This window comes from Mastigoproctus giganteus, chromosome 2, assembly GCF_048544385.1.
Source record: "Mastigoproctus giganteus isolate SK-2022 chromosome 2, ASM4854438v1, whole genome shotgun sequence".
In the NCBI taxonomy this organism is placed as follows: Eukaryota; Metazoa; Arthropoda; class Arachnida; order Uropygi; family Thelyphonidae; genus Mastigoproctus; species Mastigoproctus giganteus.
The window spans coordinates 141,782,901-141,804,713 of NC_143576.1; the positions used below are offsets into that span (position 1 = coordinate 141,782,901).

General features: G+C 37.8%; 1 protein-coding gene across 1 annotated transcript in view; it reads left to right on the forward strand.

The window, feature by feature from the left end:
• LOC150089623 (1-phosphatidylinositol 4,5-bisphosphate phosphodiesterase epsilon-1-like) overlaps nt 1–21,813 on the forward strand; it is a 634,994-nt gene that overhangs the window by 125,229 nt on the left and 487,952 nt on the right. Inside the window, exon 10 of the mRNA XM_090390053.1 lies at nt 19,173–19,380. Within this exon, the coding sequence (XP_090246179.1) occupies nt 19,173–19,380 (208 nt within the window). The remainder of the gene's footprint in view (nt 1–19,172; nt 19,381–21,813) is intronic.

Here is a 21,813-nt window from a genome sequence, read left to right on the forward strand (position 1 = left end):
TCCTTGTTGTTGATATGTTGATAAACTTGAGAAGAGTTGATTTCTTTTTGTGAAAACAGCAGAGCAGAACTGTTGTAGGGCTGAGAACCATTAAGAATTTTCAGTCAGTGCCACTTCATTTCCTTCAGAGAAGTTGCTGACAGCAGCTTGTAATGTAGATCTGCCATCGTGATACAGGTTGCAGCGATACAGAATGTGCGTCCAGGTTTCCTCATCACCACACAAGCAGAGATTGGTGTCGGACAAGCCAAAGTGAAATAGTTTGGAGTTGATGGAGCCGTGCCCAGGAAGTATATACGATGTTGTTAGGCTGGGAGAAAACCATTGGCGGACGATCTGGTTGAAAGGGAAGGTAACTGCAGGAACAAAAGAGCGGGTGGCTTGACTAGTAGTACTGGAATCCCATTGTGATTGCCACACACTGATAAGTTCATTCCAGATTCTCCGTTTCTCGTCTTTGATGTTAGCAGTTAAGTTGCATGAGATGCCGAGAATCTCGCCGGGAACTCCGTGCTTTAGACGATAGCATAGTTCTTTGAAGATGACATGCAGGTCTAGCGGTAAGACTCCAGCAAGGACCTGCAGAGCAGCAGAGGACACTGTCCTGCAGGCCCGGAGCATGGCAAGAAGCATAATCCGTTGAATGGAGATGAGCTTGGAACGGACTTTAACATTAACGGCTATATGAAACCAGACTCCCGAAGCATATGTTGTTATTGGTACGAATACTGCTGTATAATATAGTAAGAGAGTCTTCCTATTTAGTCCCCAGTCCGATTTGGAAATTCGGATAACTGCTGCAGTGAACTTCTTAATATTCGAGGCGAGGTGATTAATATGAGAGGAGAAGGTTAACCTGTCATCTAAAATTACGCTAAGATGTTTTAATTCAGGAACAAAAGAGATTTTCTTTCCGTCTATCTTTATAATTGGAGGTCTTCTGTAATCTAACTTGCCCTTAAAAACCATCAGTTTTGTTTTTGTGGCAGATATTCGCAGTTTATGTATACTTGACCACTTGATTAGCTCAGAAAGAGTTATACTGGCTGATTGTTCTAGTTGAAGACGCGATCGACCTGGAATTAGAAGAACCAAATCATCGATGTAGGCGAAGGCAGAGATATTGTCAGGTTTTTGCATGAGCCGGCTGTCCAAAACTATGTTCCAGAAGAGGGGTCCCAGAACTGATCCCTGGGGGCATCCTCTTGAGATGGCCCTTGAGAGAGACTGCTGTTTCGAGATTACTTAGATGAGTCTATTTTGGAAGTAGCTTCTAATAACTTGGAACTGTTGCTGAGAGCACTTGGCTTTGGTAAGACGATTGAGAGCGCTCTCCCCCGAGAGGGAATCGAAAGCTCCCTCGAAGTCGATGAATATGGCCATTTCATATTTAGCCCTCGAAGCTGATATGTGGTTAACTAAAGAGACCAAGGCGTCTTCACAGGATTTTCCCTTCTTGAAGCCAAATTGGGATGGAGATTAAGTTTTGACCTTCATTTTGGGCATACTCATCTCACTCACCTGTATCTATTAATTAATGACAGCGCTCCCCAATATACATCATGTCAAGTACAACTGACCACTCGCCATTTGTTAGTAGACTGTCCTCACTTTCAAAACATCCGCTTAGACACTTTTAAATCAATTATTAATATGCAGACATCAATAAATTTAATGCAGGTTCTGGGAGATGATCCTAATAAAAAAGAACTATTTACTTTCCTAAACCGGGTAGGAATAAATCATAAAATATAGTTAATAATACATATTCACCATTAGAAAGACACAATATGGCCCATGTAGCCTATGTGTCGTTAAACCCAACAACAAGCGACGCAGTGTGCGCTGGAAATATTTGTCATCACTAGGGGGGAAAAATACAAGAATTTCGAAAGTTCCAGCAAAATCATGCTAATGCATCATTTTCCCGTCGATTCACAAGTGCCGATTCATTTGTTGAGATAAAAACAGTGACGTTGGTTCGATTTTTACAGTTCCTCCAAGATGACTACATTCTAGAACAGAAGAGGTTTGGTATGGAGACCTCGACTCGAATGTTTGACTGAAGGTGTGATTTTGTTACAGAACAATATTCATCCCCTCACAAACATACATAACCACACACCAGTTCGCGAGTGCGGTACTCGTAGCACACGCTCTTTGAGTGGACCATGGTTCAAGCCGTTGACTACTAAATACGAGTAAAGATTTATTGTAAACTTCTGACCTTCATAGTTGCCTTGGCGCATATTCAAAACATAATAACATACACTCAGCACACTGCTATAACAACTCTTCAGCGAATACGTTGCGAAGAGCTCATCCATCCACTAAATAGTTCTGTTATGTTGCCTTTGGGAATTCCATTTTTGGGAAACTTAAAACAGATTCTGCAGATAGTTGATTCCAGTGTGAGGATGGTGTAATGAAACTTGTCCTGCAGTAACCAAATGGCTTTTACAATCAGACTTCGACAAATTTGGTACGTAGGTGGGATAGGAGTTTATACAGTTTATACTTTAAGCGGTATGATAATCTACCTGCAATCGGTTAGAAAATAAATCATTTTCCTTGTAGTAATATACTTCAGGTGCAATACTTGCACAAGCCTGTTGTACACTTGTTCAAACAGCAGTAGAATCTTCTCATATATCTGTTTATATTTTTATATTCGCTTCCAGGAAATCCACTAGCCTTATTACAGAAGCAAAGTGAATAGTCCATAGCAAAATGATATGACGAAAGCTCGTTTTCTCGTTTACGAAAGATACACTGAGTGTCTACTTTATTAGGTGCACTTAATCTAATAGCAATTATGCCTCTCTCTCCTCTCCTCTAGCCTCAGAACAGTCTGGATTCATCGTGGTGTGGACTCAGTGAGGTGTTGCGAGCTTGCCACAGGGATGTTGGCCCATGTTTGTTCAATTATATTCCACAGTTAATGGAGATCTGATAATTGCTGATCTCTGATCTGATAATTGCTGATCTCTACTCTGAAAAGCTCTTTCCTCCTTACCTCACAGGTTCTCAGCTGGATTGAGATCTCGACTTAGGGGAAGCCACACAGTAGTCTGAATTAATTTTTACGTTCCTGGAACCCTTTATGTAAAATCAAAGCTTTATAACATGACGCACGCATTATTATGTTGGATGGACTAATTCGCAGTGAATTGATTCCCATGGTCGGAAACAATTTTCAGATAGTTTGTGATATCCAAATGTTGCTCAAGTGGTATAAGGCGACCCAATGTACGCCATGAAAAGACTTTTCCCACCATTACACCGCCGCTACCACCAGTCTACATTGTTGATTGTGGACACCTGGCAGGATAGGTCCATATTTTTCCACTCCTCCTCTGTCCAGAATTGGAGATCCTGAGCGCACTGTAACCGTAACTTCGTGTATTTTTCTGACAGGATTGGATCCTGGTTCGGTTGAGACATCCCATCCATGATAAGGTAAGACGAGTTGTTCAATAAAAATTACTCTGGTTAACATTGTTTTACTGGATTGTAATTTTAATAACAATTCCTTTCTGTTATTCTGCGCGTCTTGTCAATCTCCGTTGACCTCTCGCATTAACGAACTGTGTCCGACCACAAGATTAGATTTTTTAAGTACATCGTTGGCTGGATGTTATTTGGCTATTGGACCAATAATCACTACATACTCGGAACGCAGTCGAACGTGAAAATTCCATCGGGCTGAGGTTTTCGAGATACACATACCGGCTGGTTTGACGCTGACTATATGCCACGTTCAGAGTCATTGAAATTTTTCACCTTGCCCATTCTCGCACTCATTTGTAGACATAAAACATCCTTATGTATCTGTTCACTTGTCTTATATAGCATGGTACGAAGCAGCACATACTATTACGGAAAGAATGCTCCATTTTATGAGGAGGTATGTGTACCTAATAAGGTGGCTAAGTGCGTACACTATCTTATATAGATACGATGTACATCAACGTTTCTTAATCTTTAATTATTTTTTTATTAATTAATTATTTTCTGTTTATACTCCGGCATGACAACCAAGTGTGGGGGGGGTGTATTTTAGTGATTTTATTTTTGTATATTTGGTTATATTTATTATTTCCCCTTTTAACAACTCCCCTTTATAATAACTCCCCACTTGCGCATCTGACTAAACTTTACAGAAAATTTCCAAGTTCTAGGGGAAAATCTCCTTGAGGTGTTTAATTCCCTTTGGATAGGCTTTTTCTCAGAATAACAAAGAGACACACAAATGTTGTATAATAAAAATACAGTTTATTGGACACTTTTACATAGATACATCAAACAAAAGAAATTTATTAAGCTCATGACCAAATAGATTTAATTTCATCTTCTTATGACAAAATGTATATGAGCAAAGTATTTTGCCTATTGAGCAAACTCAAGGAGGGCTATTTCCTTTACATAAATCATAAACAACTATCTCCACCTTTAAACTAACAAAATGTTTCTACTTCCTTACTCCTGAGTTCAATTGACTTTCAAAGAATCTATTAACATTCTCCTTTCATTACAAAACAATTCATACTCCAAATTGATAAGCTCCGATACTCTTAATTTCAGTATAAATCATTACTCTGTTTTCTAACAGATTATAGCCTACAACCTTCTCTAATCTAGGTAATTATTATTACTATCAAATTTCTACAATTAACTACTTGCACATTCGGGGGTTACTGACATCCGTCTATCCCCTTCCAAAATTCATACTTAGTCATTCACTTATTTAACCAAATATTAACAAGTATCAATCACATCAAAAATTTTATATCTATTCCTTTCCAAAATTTATCTATATGTATATTGACTTGCCCTGGGTAATGTCCTTCAGTCCATAACATTCACTAACTTATTCATTACAATAAAGTACTACTTATACATATGTGTTCAATCAAAAGTTCTGATAAATTGGTTATCAAGTGTCTATAATCGATGTGATGGTGAGAGTACTTAAACAAACTAATCACTTACTGACATAACTTGGCAGACTTCACGGTACATCCTTCTCTAAGCGAGTAGTGGATTCTTTCTATCTGGGTCGCATCTCACAATCACTGGCGGAGTTCGATATAAGATACTGGATTCCTTCCTGGGTACCTTTTTATTTCTTTATGGACGCATTAATTTCATCTGATCAGAATGGCTGTACTCTTTTTGTCCGGCTTCGGGTTTCATCAGCTCCAGCTTACTTGCTCTCAGAATATCAGGCAATATCGTTCCTTCATAATGGAGTTGACTCCTTCTCATCTACTTTAAGGATCTTGAAAAATTTTCCCTCTTTTCTATGGCACGTGTTCAGCTCTCACTTCGAAACTCAGTCTACTTTTGACTGACTGTCTGACCGACTTCTGCACCTCATCTTCATCTTTCCACTTACTCGACTGCCTCTCTCACTAACTTATTAGATCAACGACTTAACTGTTCACCTAAAGCTTATCTACCCCTCATACTGACTACACATTAAACTTAGCCACTTTTCTCCACCGGCTACTCTATCTAAAAAAACTCATTCCTTTCTTTTCTTCTCCAACTCTCATCTTTCTGCCCCACTCACTGACACTGACCCACTCTCATCTTACTGCCCAACTCACTGACACTGACCCACTCTCCTCTTACTGCCCAACTCACTGACACTGACCCACTCTCCTCTTACTGCCCAACTCACTGACACTGACCCACTCTCCTCTTACTGCCCAACTCACTGACACTGACCCACTCTCTTTCTGTCCGTCTCCATCCACAAATTTTTCTTCCGAGTTTGTCACGCCTTCCTACAGTGGTTCTGCCAATCTCCTCCTTCCTATATTCATTTTTATCCTTTCATTTGTTGGCAGGTCAGCCAGCCCTGGTAGCACGTGATTCACAATACCCCTCTCCTTTTTTATTTCCTACCTGTTGACATCCGTTGAGCTCTTTCATGTAGGCCGAATGTATCAAAACAGCTCCTTCTGTGTCATCACAGCTTGTCTCCATAGCACTACAGACAAACCACAAATGTGTCACTGGAGACCATCGCGTCTATTTTTAGAGGCTTGTGTGTGCGTTTTGCCATATGCGTTTCCGGTGCGTGACCCCTCATAAACTTGTTGCGCCGTACCACCTGCTGGGCTTGCTATAGTATTTTCCGTCAGTTTTCTGTTTTTGACGGATTTAAAGCTAATTTTTCTGTTTTTCGTTCTTCCTACCTTTTAAGTTTTACAATCCTTACTGGATAATTCTTGTTTATTGAACTGACGCTATTAACATTTCTCCCAACGGCAAGAATCCAAAAAGGAAAACTAACTTCAGAAGTCAAAAAAAATATTTTATTTTTGTAAGATTTTCAGATCTTACAATTGCCGCTCCTCTCCCAAAAAAAATTATACCTGTGTAGAATTTTTTTTTCATTTTTTTTTTTTTTCTATACTCCATCACCTTCCCTGGAATTTAACCACCTACATCTATTTACATCTCTTTAATATACAACCACTTATTATACACTACCTTCTGATGCCAAATATTTACAATTATATACATGTACATTAATTAAATGTATATTTTGGGCTTCCCTAAAACTATTCCCATCCCATGTACTCATCAATTAATCCTCCCACTAAATATAATTGCTGGAGTCTGTTTGATTCTTTCAGTTTAATTGCCCTTTCTTCACTTTGATTCGCAAGTCCTTCTTTCCACTGTTCTTTGATTCTACCGCGGTTTGCTACTTCCGTTCGAGGTTTGCTATTTTTATTTTCTAGTTTCTCTTCCCTTTGAGATATTATTTGCCCTGAATTTTGCCTAACCTTCTCTGTTAATTCTACTAATTCCACATTCACTATTTTGTTTTCTGCTTGTTGCCTTGTTCCGTCATTTTCTCTAATTCTTCTCTTTCTCCTTAATCTTCTTAATTCTTCCTGCGCAATCAGAACTTTATCAACATCTTTTTTTCTTTGCGGTAACTTTTGACTCGTTCGTTGCACTTGCCTCTCATTGCCTTTCCTTATGTTTCTTTTCGCTTCCACCACTGCAGTCGGTGTCTTACATTTATCATCATTTTCTCTCATCTGATAACCAACTTTGATCCTATGGGATCTACTTTCGTTTTCGCTTGGCCTGGATTTTAGGTTTGCTGGTCTCCATGGATAGAACCGACCTCTCTTCAGTTTCCATTCCTTTCTTGGGTCAACAGCTTTGTATTCATCTCTGTGATGTACTCTTCTTGCTGGGCAAAATCTAGCTATATGCCCAATTCTGTTACACCTATAACACTTGACTTGACTTGGATGATTCCATTTATGTCCTAGGGTGGCCACAACTATTGGTTCTCTATTTATAAACTCACTTCTATGTGTGTGTGGCTTCCTCCTTGTGCTGCCTGATTTATTGCTCCTTTTTTCACATGAATTATTTTTCCAGCATCTAAGATGCAGAGCATTCATGCTTATATGCTGCCTTTGATTTGTGCCCCTGTCGTGACAGTATTCATTTCTGCTCTCGTGATGCCTATTTCTGTACCAGCACTCCCTCGCCCAGTGATTGCTTCGCCCGCATATGTAGCATTTCTTTCCATATCTTTCTTGCCTAACTTCTTTGACTTCCTCTTTCTTTATTTGTTTTTTGGTATTAAATTCTTCTAATAACTTGTTTAATTTGGCTTCCACCCCTGCGATCTGTTTCTCTAAACCATCTAATTTCTTATCCCTACTGTTTTCGGGTTTTGTTTCCCCTTCGGATACTAATATGTTAACATCCTTTCTAGTGTTCCCCCTACCGTGAAAATCTAGTTTCTCCTCTTCAACGGCTAGTTCTGCCGCTTCTGCTAAGGATTTTGGCTTTCTCCTTAGTATCTCTCGCCTATATCTTTCTCTAATTCCCGATAAAAACTGGTCCATTAGAATTTTATCGAAGGCTCCATTTTCATTTTCGGAAACTTCGGTGTTTAGTTTAATTGTTCTAAACTTCTTATAATATTCTTCCACGGTTTCGCGACTGGTTTGTGTTATGTTGCTTAGCCTATTGATTCCTTCCAGGAAGGTAATTTTCTCAGAGAATAGCTTTCTTAATATTTTCTCGAATTGTTCGAGAGTTTCAACTTCTGTGGACTGCGTAGTTTCTAAATATTTTCTCTGTGCTGCGCCTTCTAATTTAAACTCGGCCATAGTGACTACCTCTAATTCTGTTAGCCCTTCCTTTTCTTTTATCATTATCAGTTTACGCAGGAAATAGTCTACACTTTCCGATGGTTCGCCCCTAAAAACTTTTAAGAACTTACTTAATCTAAGGGATCCATTATTGTTACTCACTATGCTAGAACTTGTTTCCACTGATTCTTCCCTTCCATTATTTTCTGTTCTTTCCCTGTCCCTACTGCTATGTGCCCTTCTTGTAGCCATCTTTAATTTAATTGACAAATTAATTAACAGTAATATAATTGCCCTTTTTAAGTTTAATCTGTCCTAAATGCTTATCTCTTAGCCTAATAATGAATTCCTATACACTTAATTACTCCTAATACTTCAATATTCCTTTCTTTATATTCACCTTTATCTACTCAATCCAAGTTCAATCTGTGATCAATTCACTAATACATAATTAAACGTGTTTCAATTTTAACACTTTAAATCTATAAATTTCTTATCTTAGCAAATTTATCTGCTGATCAATCCAATACCATATAAATAATCAACTCAGTGCTTAACTTTTTATCTCCACCATTATTTACCTTAATATTTTTCAACCAATATTCAATTTTATATTATACAACAATTCTAAATCGATATGATATGTATTCTGGCTCGCCAGCTGAATTTTTTTCTCAGTTTCAGCAACTGGGCTTAACTTATTTCCTTGCTATTCTGGTACACTGCCTTCCGTTTGGGAATTATATCCTGGCTGGCTCGCCAATTGTGGGGGGGGGGTGTATTTTAGTGATTTTATTTTTGTATATTTGGTTATATTTATTATTTCCCCTTTTAACAACTCCCCTTTATAATAACTCCCCACTTGCGCATCTGACTAAACTTTACAGAAAATTTCCAAGTTCTAGGGGAAAATCTCCTTGAGGTGTTTAATTCCCTTTGGATAGGCTTTTTCTCAGAATAACAAAGAGACACACAAATGTTGTATAATAAAAATACAGTTTATTGGACACTTTTACATAGATACATCAAACAAAAGAAATTTATTAAGCTCATGACCAAATAGATTTAATTTCATCTTCTTATGACAAAATGTATATGAGCAAAGTATTTTGCCTATTGAGCAAACTCAAGGAGGGCTATTTCCTTTACATAAATCATAAACAACTATCTCCACCTTTAAACTAACAAAATGTTTCTACTTCCTTACTCCTGAGTTCAATTGACTTTCAAAGAATCTATTAACATTCTCCTTTCATTACAAAACAATTCCTACTCCAAATTGATAAGCTCCGATACTCTTAATTTCAGTATAAATCATTACTCTGTTTTCTAACAGATTATAGCCTACAACCTTCTCTAATCTAGGTAATTATTATTACTATCAAATTTCTACAATTAACTACTTGCACATTCGGGGGTTACTGACATCCGTCTATCCCCTTCCAAAATTCATACTTAGTCATTCACTTATTTAACCAAATATTAACAAGTATCAATCACATCAAAAATTTTATATCTATTCCTTTCCAAAATTTATCTATATGTATATTGACTTGCCCTGGGTAATGTCCTTCAGTCCATAACATTCACTAACTTATTCATTACAATAAAGTACTACTTATACATATGTGTTCAATCAAAAGTTCTGATAAATTGGTTATCAAGTGTCTATAATAGATGTGATGGTGAGAGTACTTAAACAAACTAATCACTTACTGACCTAACTTGGCAGACTTCACGGTACATCCTTCTCTAAGCGAGTAGTGGATTCTTTCTATCTGGGTCGCATCTCACAATCACTGGCGGAGTTCGATATAAGATACTGGATTCCTTCCTGGGTACCTTTTTATTTCTTTATGGACGCATTAATTTCATCTTATCAGAATGGCTGTACTCTCTTTGTCCGGCTTCGGGTTTCATCAGCTCCAGCTTACTTGCTCTCAGAATATCAGGCAATATCGTTCCTTCATAATGGAGTTGACTCCTTCTCATCTACTTTAAGGATCTTGAAAAATTTTCCCTCTTTTCTATGGCACGTGTTCAGCTCTCACTTCGAAACTCAGTCTACTTTTGACTGACTGTCTGACCGACTTCTGCACCTCATCTTCATCTTTCCACTTACTCGACTGCCTCTCTCACTAACTTATTAGATCAACGACTTAACTGTTCACCTAAAGCTTATCTACCCCTCATACTGACTACACATTAAACTTAGCCACTTTTCTCCACCGGCTACTCTATCTAAAAAAACTCATTCCTTTCTTTTCTTCTCCAACTCTCATCTTTCTGCCCCACTCACTGACACTGACCCACTCTCATCTTACTGCCCAACTCACTGACACTGACCCACTCTCCTCTTACTGCCCAACTCACTGACACTGACCCACTCTCCTCTTACTGCCCAACTCACTGACACTGACCCACTCTCCTCTTACTGCCCAACTCACTGACACTGACCCACTCTCTTTCTGTCCGTCTCCATCCACAAATTTTTCTTCCGAGTTTGTCACGCCTTCCTACAGTGGTTCTGCCAATCTCCTCCTTCCTATATTCATTTTTATCCTTTCATTTGTTGGCAGGTCAGCCAGCCCTGGTAGCACGTGATTCACAATACCCCTCTCCTTTTTTATTTCCTACCTGTTGACATCCGTTGAGCTCTTTCATGTAGGCCGAATGTATCAAAACAGCTCCTTCTGTGTCATCACAGCTTGTCTCCATAGCACTACAGACAAACCACAAATGTGTCACTGGAGACCATCGCGTCTATTTTAGAGGCTTGTGTGTGCGTTTTGCCATATGCGTTTCCGGTGCGTGACCCCTCATAAACTTGTTGCGCCGTACCACCTGCTGGGCTTGCTATAGTATTTTCCGTCAGTTTTCTGTTTTTGACGGATTTAAAGCTAATTTTTCTGTTTTTCGTTCTTCCTACCTTTTAAGTTTTACAATCCTTACTGGATAATTCTTGTTTATTGAACTGACGCTATTAACATTTCTCCCAACGGCAAGAATCCAAAAAGGAAAACTAACTTCAGAAGTCAAAAAAAATATTTTATTTTTGTAAGATTTTCAGATCTTACACAAGGTCCAGAGACCACTAGTGGTGCTTGAGTAATTAATAAGTGGTCAGTGCATTCAAAGATGAGTAAAGTGATGTGATTCTATTTTTTTTTTATAAAATAAAAGGCTAGCTTTATTTATTTTTATAACAAACATGTTTCCAAGTTCAATAATTGTGTATATTCATGCTAATAACACTCTCCTACTAAATAAATTAAGATAATTTTTGTTGCAGGATTCTGATAGAAACCAAAAGTTGTTAGAGCTATGGTGGTCCGCGTAAAATGTACGTGATCAATTTAAGGAAAGCTTACTGCCATAGATAACTCCTATAATAGAGGCGAACAAACCTAGAAAAAAAAAACCGATATTCAGTGACATTGGGAAGTTTTGAAAGTGACAGTTAAGAATTCTGATTATTCTGATAAGATTAGTTTGAAACGAACCAATCTTATCAATGTCATTTAAACGAAAAATCCTCGTAAAAAACTCGAGCATTGATTAACTTAATAAGACCCTCGAAACTTGTATCATATTACAAAAGCTCATAGGAGAACATGTAGTCCGAGAGTTTTCTCCGTGCATAGTGAGAGAGAGAGACTTTAGAAGATGAAAGTATCTGGATAGATAACGTTGTGGGAAATAAGCCATTGCCTTTACATAAATACACTGGTAGTAAAAAGCTAGAGAAAAAAAGTAAAAATATTTTAAATACAAACACTAATTAAGCAAAATAATAAATAAAATCGAATAGCAGTCGTTTATGAAACAAGACATTGACCACGTAAAGAAAGTCGCTCGCACCCTGATGCATTTGGCAAAACAGGTTGTCTTCGCAACTTCTGTATTTCGTGTTTATCGTGCACTATCTATTTCAAGATATCAACGAGAGTGAAAATTTCAATGATCCTATGAGGTTCAGAGTAATAGAGATGGAAACTGGAAGGAGCTAGTCTGTCATGACTCAGTAAGTGTGCTGGTGATATTTTTGGAAACCTTTGTATTATCTCTCTATACATTAAAAAAGTTTTCCTCCTAGTTATATTTATTCGAGCCAATGGGAGAAGAGGGCGGGGAAATACGTCACTACAAATGCGCAAGTAAATAATTACATTGTTGTCTTGCACTGAAAGACAACTGCCTCCACAACGTTCACCAACCTGGTGCATGAGGTTGGAGAATGTTATGGCATTATTTGATGTTCCATTGTAATATTAGCTGATGAAGTGACCGGTATAGTTTAGTATTTTGTAAATATTTTAAATATTTGTATAGTTTGTAAATATTTTAGTCCTGCTCTTTCGAATGAAACAATATCCCTTATGGAACCCGAAACAAAAGGCCTTTTCTTAAATGACCTATGTAAACGCAGGTAAATAATTACATTGTGATATCTATTCAACCTTGAGAATGCCGAGTGGAAAGCGGGGGTAGCTAATGGGAGAAGAAGGATACGGGTAGAGTGGTGCAAGTGGGCAGGCAAATTACGTCATTACAAATGTACAGGTAAATAATTACATTGTTGTCTTACACTAAAAGACAACTGTCTCCAACAACGTTCACGAGGTTGGAGAATGTTATGGCATCATTTGATGTTCCATTGTAATATTAGATGATGAAGGGACCGGTATTTAGATATCGATCAAAGTAAAGTTTGTTAGCTGTCTGACGGCAACAGGGGTTTCCCTCATCTCCGCGTTGTGGACTGTGTTTAACAGTACTCCGTGGAGGCCAAAGATTTAAAAGTTTCTGGGGAATAAAATGACGTATGGCGTTATGTTCTGTTGTTGTTCTGACCATTTAGGTGTTGGGACCCGCCATTGGGCACACTTTCCGACGAGGAGGCAGTTCAGGCACCCAGTAGATTTTTTAAGTACTCTGACGAGCCCTACTTTACGTAGAAAAGATTTGACTTACTTCGTCATACCTCTACATTTTACGTAGAAAAGCGTGCGCGGGGGTTGGCAAGCGAAGCCCCCTAGTTGTTATTATTATTAACATATTTTTATTTCCAACATCAGTGAGCATCCTCGGAACTTTTTTCACGACGGGCCAGATAACCGAGAGATTGACGAGCGGGCCTGTATAATCATTTTGTTCAATATGTACAATTCAGTAAATACAACAAAAATGAAGACAACGAATATATTTATTTACCAATACACAAAATGTGCAAAAATAAAGAATATATAGAAAAATAAAGATAACAAATATATTTATTTATCAGAAACTTATCAAGGAGGGCGACATTAGGAATAAGATAAGCAGAAAAGATTAATGTGATTTATGGAACTGGCGTTTAGCTTTTAAAATATCATCAATGTTTGCTTTTGAATTACTACACCCAACCAAGAGAATTGCCTTTAAATGTTCGTCACTCAGCCTTGTTCGATATGTGGACTTTACATATTTCAGTTTTGAAAATGCTTGCTCACAGACATAAGTTGTACCGAACACTGATGCCATACCAGAGGCAAATTTCTTTAATTTTGAAAACTCATTATCAGATAAGCAGCGATGAAATTCTACAAGATTTCCTTCTCTGTGTTTCTCTTTCAATAGGTCATTTGCTTGTAAATCAATGATCTCTAACTGTAGTTCGACTGGCACGTCATCAACGTTACAATGATTTCAACATCAATTTTAAAACAAAAGAATGTCACTCTCAATTCTGTCGAGGTCTGAAAATCTTTTCAAAAAATGCTTTTTTAAGTCATTAATAATTTTCTTTGGAAACTCGAGATTGATATCTTCTCCGATTTCAGCAAGAAATGTTTTGAAACACTGAAAATGAGAGAAATCTCCTCTTTCTAGTTGTGCTCCAAAAAGTAATAGCTTTCTTCGAAATCCTTTAATGATTCGGTAAAGGTCACAGATAAAGTTGTCCTTTCCTTGAAGTTTTAAATTCAATTCATTCATGTGAGATGTTATGTCAACCAAACATGACAATTTTGATAGCCTGGTAGGATCTGATAGAAGTGTATCAGCTCTATCCGTTTCTGTGAGGAAAATATCTATTTCTTTTCGTAGCTTATAAAAACGAAACAGGACTTTACCGCAGCTAAGCCACCTCACTGCTGTGTGATGAGGTAAGTCACAAAATTCAGGGTCAATTTCTTCAAGAAAAGCCTGGAACTGGCAGTGATTAAGTGCATGGCTCCGAATAAAGTTCACTGCAGAGATGACTGGTTTCAGTACGCAAGAAATATCTAAGTCTTTGCCACATAGTGCTTGTTGATGTATAATGCAGTGTATAAACAAAGCACCCGGAAGTTGAAGATCTAACTTAGTTCTAATCTTCCCTACGAGACCCTTCCTAACATCTATCCCCTGCTGCACCCTAGCGATCATATCCCATAACCATGATCGACGGAGATGGGCGGTAGATACGACTACTTTAACGAATGGCAGGTTCTCCTGACAAAGCACCTTATCGACTTACCTTATCGCCGTTGCCAAGGTGTAAGCCCCGCTCACAAGCTGTCATTGAAACAGTAGTATTTCGTTGATTCACTATTTATTATATTTCCATATAAATAATTACAATATATTTTAGAAATTTTGATCATTTGTAGCACAGTGCGGGGCGGGCCGGATGAACAGACTACGCGAGCTGGATCTGGCCCGCGGGCCGTAGTTTGGTGACCCCTGGTCTAGAGGGATGTGCATCATAAATATTTAAGGCGATTACATTGATTTAATTAAAAGAATGGAAAACATTGAATTTACAAGTAGGCTTATTAATACACTGGTGTTCAAAGAAATTAATACACTGGTCATCAAGGAATTTCTCAATTCTAACCCTTTTTGGCGATGATATGTTACATTAATGGGTAGCATCACAAATAGAAATATTAACAAAAGATATTTATTAATAGTTAAGGCAAAGCTAAGTAATATTTGACAGGTGCTCTCAAAATATTCGAAAATGAGCATTTGCAACCTTAATACAACAGTTTTGGTAAACACGACGATTATGGTTGAAATGTTATCAGAAGCCCTCAGTTTATTATTTTAAATGGAAAACAAAATGAAAAGTTCACTAGGTGCAAACTAATATTTAGTTGAACCGCCTCTGGCCCCGGTGACAGCAGCACACCGTCGAGGCATTGACAAGATCAATTTCTGAAGATAATCAACTGATAGTTCGGACTGAAAAATATACAGTTCTGAAATTATACAGGTAATGTTCAACAGAAAGGACATAAATAATTGATTTTGGAAGATTGATTTTTTTAATTCAATTCAATGAACAAGTTATATCAAAATTGTAGAATTTCACAATATGAAAAGATTGATACGAACATAACTGTATTTAGCGTACATACATGACTGCACTGAACTACAGGTACGCGTTTGACACAGTAGAGCTCGATGCTTGCCTACGCAGTGACGCGACTCTCTAAAATGTTGTTTAAGTTCTTTTGCCGCGCAGGCCGTTTAAAAATTACTCGCGGGCCGGACACGGCCCGCAGGTTGGATACCACTATTATAGATGATTCAAGAGAAGTTGTGGGCCCTTCATTTCTGATGTGGCAGTTGCTGTTTTTGGTTGGATTTTAGGAGAATCGGCAACTAAGGCCATGATTCTTCGTGATATTGTCTGTAAATTGCGCGGTGGTTGTCGTGGGTCAGCATTATAGGAGTAGTTTCGTGGTGTTCGTGTGTGCCTTTTGCTATATCTTGAATATAGAGAGATCCTAGAAACCATTGTGACGACCGCAACTTTGTGTAATGGATATATTCAAGCTACAAAAGTCTGCGGATCGAAAATCTGTAGTGTTTCCCAACGTGTTGCCATTTGTTGCTCCCGTGCCGCACTATGAAGAACTGAAAATTCCCAATTCACCTTCCAAAGAAGCGTCTTCGGGGTTGGATGGAGAATCTGGAGAACAGAATATTTAGGATTATACCTCAGAAGTCTGTACAAGTAAAGTGCCTCATTTTTCTAATCAAAAATGAATTGTATAACTTACTGAGGGACGTGGGTCTAACAAGATGCTGTGCTGAGCTCCTGACGTCTCATTTAGAATATACCGGATCTCAGCTGCAAGACATCCACATACAGAAATAGACACCAACATACGGAAAAGGACAGCAACATGCAGAAAAAGACACCACCGCCAACAACAGTATAAATCTTCTTAATACACATTTTATGCTGTTACAGAAACCCTGTGCTCTTGTTTTCATTTGATTGATCTTCTTGAAGAAATTGGCATTAGTCACAATTCAGAAGAGTGATGATGATGCCTTTTCATAGACGCTTCAGCTAAAAGTTTGAGAATGTGTTGCGTCACAGTGAGAATAGACTTCCATCGATTGTGCACTGTTCATATTAAAAAGATCATTCTCTTCTGAGCGCTGATCTGCCAGAATTCACTTTCAGCTTGGCGCACGCAGTGTAGTTTGCTTGTTTGTTATTTGGTTTTTAGGAGCTGTTGTTGTTGTTTGGTTTTAGGAGCATTAGCAACTAAGGCCATATTGCTCCGGTGCGGTGGTCATTCCCTGACCTTTCCGCATCCTCCGTATTTGGTGGTGACGGGCTCGAACCCCGGTCTAATCAAGAAGCGTGTGCTCCTTCCCCCCTGGCTACGGAGGCGCCACGCAGTGTAGTAAATAGTCCTTTGTTTCTCAGAAACAAAATCTTGCTTTCAACGCTCCATATGAAGCTCGGACTGGTAACACAGTTTGTCAAATCCCTGGATCTTCAAGGTGACACATTCAAACATGTACAATCAATGTATGCATAATTGTCTGATCCAAAAGTGAAAGGTGGCATGTTTGTTGGCTTCACGAGAACTAGAAGACAAAATGACTGAGGCCATTTTCGCCTTATATTGAATGATTTTTTTTTTTTAGTTATTTTAGAAGTGAATATTACAAAGAAATAGTTGACAAAGTTGCGTGACAGTTACGGAAAAATGGAATGCAAATTGTCAATCAAGCTTACCCAATCGTCTCAGATTTATAAAGAAACACAAGAATGCAGATAAACACCGTTTTGGTTGATTGTTGGATGGGTTTTAGGCGCATCAGCAACTTAGGCCATATTGCGCCGTATATGACATGTCTCTAAATTTCGTGCGTTCTGTGGTTGATTTGCTGTTTGCTGGACAAAAAAAAACCTCATGTTTCCGGAGGGAAAACCATGCTGCTTTCGCCTGAGACCGAATAACTCAGCCATATGAAAAAAGACCGATAAAAATTTCTCGCCTCATTGACGGGATTCGAACTCTGATCTTTTCCACCTGGTGTGGAGAGGGCGGCGATTATATCAATTTTGCTACGCACGAGGGCAAATCAGTTTTGAAAATTTGTTACTTTGTGTCCAGTTAGGTAAAGTCGTTCAGACAGAAATGAAGAATAACGCTCCGCCATTTCTTTAGATAACATGTTGTGGACAATGCAACATGTTATTGCCTGGTGCTACGAAGCCCCTACTGCAGTAGAAATGGATAATCCTCGAATGCTCACGCCTCCAATTCTTTGGATAAGAGCCTGTGTGATTGATTTTTTACACTAGATGGAGGAGTCATTCAAAGTTGGCGCTTTCGGACAACAACGATATTCTTTGAATAGTAGATCGTTTCTTAACCACGCTTCAGAGAAAAAAACAAAAAAAAAAGAAGAATAAGAGCTGTATCAGACAACTCCCATATTTCAAATACTTGTAAATAAAGCTCTTCTTCTTAATAATGGTCATGCCACTATTTTTTTGAAAAATTCGCGTATAAAGACAGCAAGCTGTTAGTAGAAGTACGGGACGAGTAGAAAACGTAGACCCCTTTGGCAATTGTATGTTATTGGTAGAGGAGATGAAAAAATCTAACTTTACAGTGCCGCCTTTTTGAAAGCAAAAGATACCACAATATTATAATATTATATTTGTAAACTGTTCGATCCTTTGTTGTTCCCGGAGTATAAGAAGAGAATTTCAAATTTATTTACCGTTACTTACCGAACTTACTAGAAGTACGCCAAAGATTAACTTGTGGACAGCTTGTCCAACAATCATCAAATCGTGCGTGAGAGATCATTGTTATTTATAGCCCAAGCTGCCGTCTCACATTCTAGCCAACTTGCTACGTTGTATGGAGCTGACTCACTGCACGAGGCAACACTGACAGAGAATATTATGGCACAACGAATTACGCTACACAGGCCAAGAATGAGATGGATCCAGCTGAATGTAGCGCATGCCTACGTAGAAATTTTGTGGTAGCTACACCGAACAAAACTTCGCAATTTACGTTTTGTAAATGAACCAGATACTGTATTGAGGGATGAGGAACATAAAATTGTCTACATACAAAAATTTTGTCGAAGGCATCACCTCTAGAATTTTTGCGGTAATTAATGGTGGTCACATGTTAAATTTTAGTAAATATATTACAATTTTTATAAATACATAAATTTACTATAATATATTAAATTATATTTATTGAAAACTATAGGCTCTTCTCTCTTAGCGTCTCAACATTGGAGGATGAGGTATATAGCAAGTATTTTTTGACTCTGGTTTTGAAATGTCCGTGTTTCACAATATATGAAAAATAATTCCAAAGTTGCAACAGTTCTTTTATGTACGTGAAACAATCGTGAGATTGATTCACGTACATAAATGAGTCATCTACTCAACTGGATCCGAAATGAATACTGAATTGATCAAATCGATATCAGCCATTTAATAACCACTTCATCATGTAATCAAGAGTAGTTACGGAACAATAAGGGAACGTGGTCTATCAATTTCGTGTACTTATTTTTATAAATAAAATTGTGGTCGAAATCATATCAAATGCAATTTAAATATTTGTTTTACATCACCGTGAAAGAAATAAAGCCATGAAGGTTTTAAGTTTTTAATATGATTTTATTTGATGCATGCAAATTACCAAATTCAGTTGTGTATGTGTTTATGTGTAGGTGGTTCCTACTTATCGAAATCCGATAGAGTTCTTTATTTTTCAGCTATCAGCTGATGACTACTTGCGAGAAATGGTTGATTCTGCCGATCCTTTAATCAACAGACCACGGTCTTGTTCTGTGCCTCGCATAACTTTTGATGAAACTTCACTGATGCTGCCGTGTGGTGGTCATGGACCATTGATTCGTAGTGCTACTACGGAAGGAACGTATACTGCACGACCCTCAATAACTCCAGCTTCATTGTCGCCAGGTGAGACTATTGAAAAAAAAATTCTTATGCTTCGATGATAGAACCGCTTCATAATATAATTAGGAAAGAAATTACGAATAGAAATGAATTAGAAAGAAATTTTCTAAGGTAACCTATAAGCAGGCGCTGCAAAAAGTAATAATCGCATTAGATGTTTTATATAAATATCAGGCCATGTTAGTAATAAGCAGTTGTGTATATGGTTTGACAATTAATTTCCAGGACTGTGTTAGTTTAACGAAAACCAAATGTTAAAATGAAAAAAAATGTTTTTAATATATTTCAAAATAATCTCACTGAGCAGCTGCACTCATGAATCGCTTGTAAATTTGTTGGGATTTTTTTTTTTAAATTCATTTGAACTGACGATCCCCAATTCCTTTGCCATATTTCTTTTAGTGTTCTCTACACCATATTTTATCCCCCTTAACCCTGTTATCCCGCTGATTTACCAGCGGTATAAAACGGTTAGGGAGAGATAAAAGCATGTGATAGCAACTCTTCTCTCCACGTAACAAATTTCTTTTCAGAATTCAAGCCGAACTGATAATATTCACTTTCTTCGATAACAAAGGAATCATTCACAAGGAAGTTCTATCAGATAAGTGAATAAGGAGTACTTACTGTCTACAAATTGTCAATCTAAAGTAAAAAAAAAAAAAAAAAAAAATATATAAGTCAAGTCTCATTTTCGGAGGGTTGTTTCCTGTTGCGCGAAAACGTTTGGCTACATTCTGTACAATTATGAAGGAATTTTTGGCGCAGTGAATGGGAGTGTGTGGTTAACTCCCCTCCCCTATTCTCTATCTACTCTATCTCCCCCGGACTATTTCTTGTTCCCCAGAATCAAATCCACGTTGAAAGGAAGACGATTTGATAGTAGAGAGAGAGAGAGATATTATTGAAAGGTAAAGATAAATGTGACAAAGGAATTGTTGGCTGACAGTTCAAATGCGTTTTAAAAAATGGTTATACTAGTATGATAACACGCAGATGACGAATGTTAGAATTTGAGAAGAAACACTGACAGAATTAGTATTAAAATGAACTGTTTTTAATCTATCTTGCACTACAATGTTCAACAATTTCAACACTAGGTTAACTCTTAAAATAAGTTAACGTACAATACAGAAAACACTAGTAATAGTAAGCTTTCGGCTGTTATTCCATAACCTTTAACAAACGGCAGCAGTGTCTGAATTTACTGGTGTCTACGAAGGAAATAGCACGAAGAAAACATCCCCTCGCAGACACCAGTGACTTCAGACGTTTTTTTTTTTTTTTTTTTTGGTAGTTGTTGGCGCATCGGCTTCTGTGGCCATAGTGCACCTCCCAAAGTTTTTGCAGTACTTTGATCCAAGCCCGAGGCGGGATTCGAACCCGCGACCTTTGGGTTGCCAGGCAGGCACTTTACCCACCCGGCTAGCCCGGTCGGCCTTCAGACGTTTGTCAAAAGCTGTAGCATAACACCTGAAACTTTACAGTATTGACTATTTTATTTATTTTTTTGGTATTGTATTTACTTATTTTAAAATATAACCGAGTGTTTAAATATACTGCATGCCGCTTATTGTGATCACGGATAATGTCATTCGTGTACTTTTATCACTGATATGAAGTTCCTATCAAACGTCTACTAACACTCAGAAAAAAAAACTTCGTTTACTGTAATCAGCGCTTTGGCTTTTTCTTATCGCGATATACGCATAAATAAATAAATAAATAAATAAATTTTCTGTTTATACTCCGGGACGACCTAACAGTCAGAGGAGTTCACAAGATAGACAGATTACAAGAAACAGCACCGTATTCAGTAGTCACAGACTTGAACCCCGGTCACTCAAGGCCCGTGTACTTATGCATCCGCGCGCCTGACTACTAGGCATACACAATTACGTATCGTCCTAGTTTGTTCTTGAACTCTGATACGTTGCGTGGCTAGTTACCGATGTTGCTTCGCACAGTTCGTATGGTTTTCAGTGTTTTTACTCCGTGAAATAAAGTACTGTATATATCTAATATTAGCAGTCTCATTGTTTTACAGTAGAGCATTAACCCTTTTCTAATGCTTGATTTTAATATTTGTTTTAATGGTTTGTATGTTCTAGAAACATGACAGTTTAATTTTTATTGATGACGTTCTCACGGAAAAAGAGTGAACAGTCAAATTAAAATATTTTATATTGCTTGATTTTAATGTGCGATGACCATTTTATGTACACACTTTCGCTCTGCATCAATAAACAACGTTGAACAGCTGTATTTTTGTTTCATTGAGTATCGCTATCAGTTTGGCTAAGTCCTGACGTGATCACAATAAGCGGCGTCCACTGTATTGTAAATGCGCAAATAGATTAACATAGTGTATTTTAATACTAAATAATGCAGGGCGAGTTCCTTTTCAACTTTGAACGTTAAAAATGTTTCCAACAG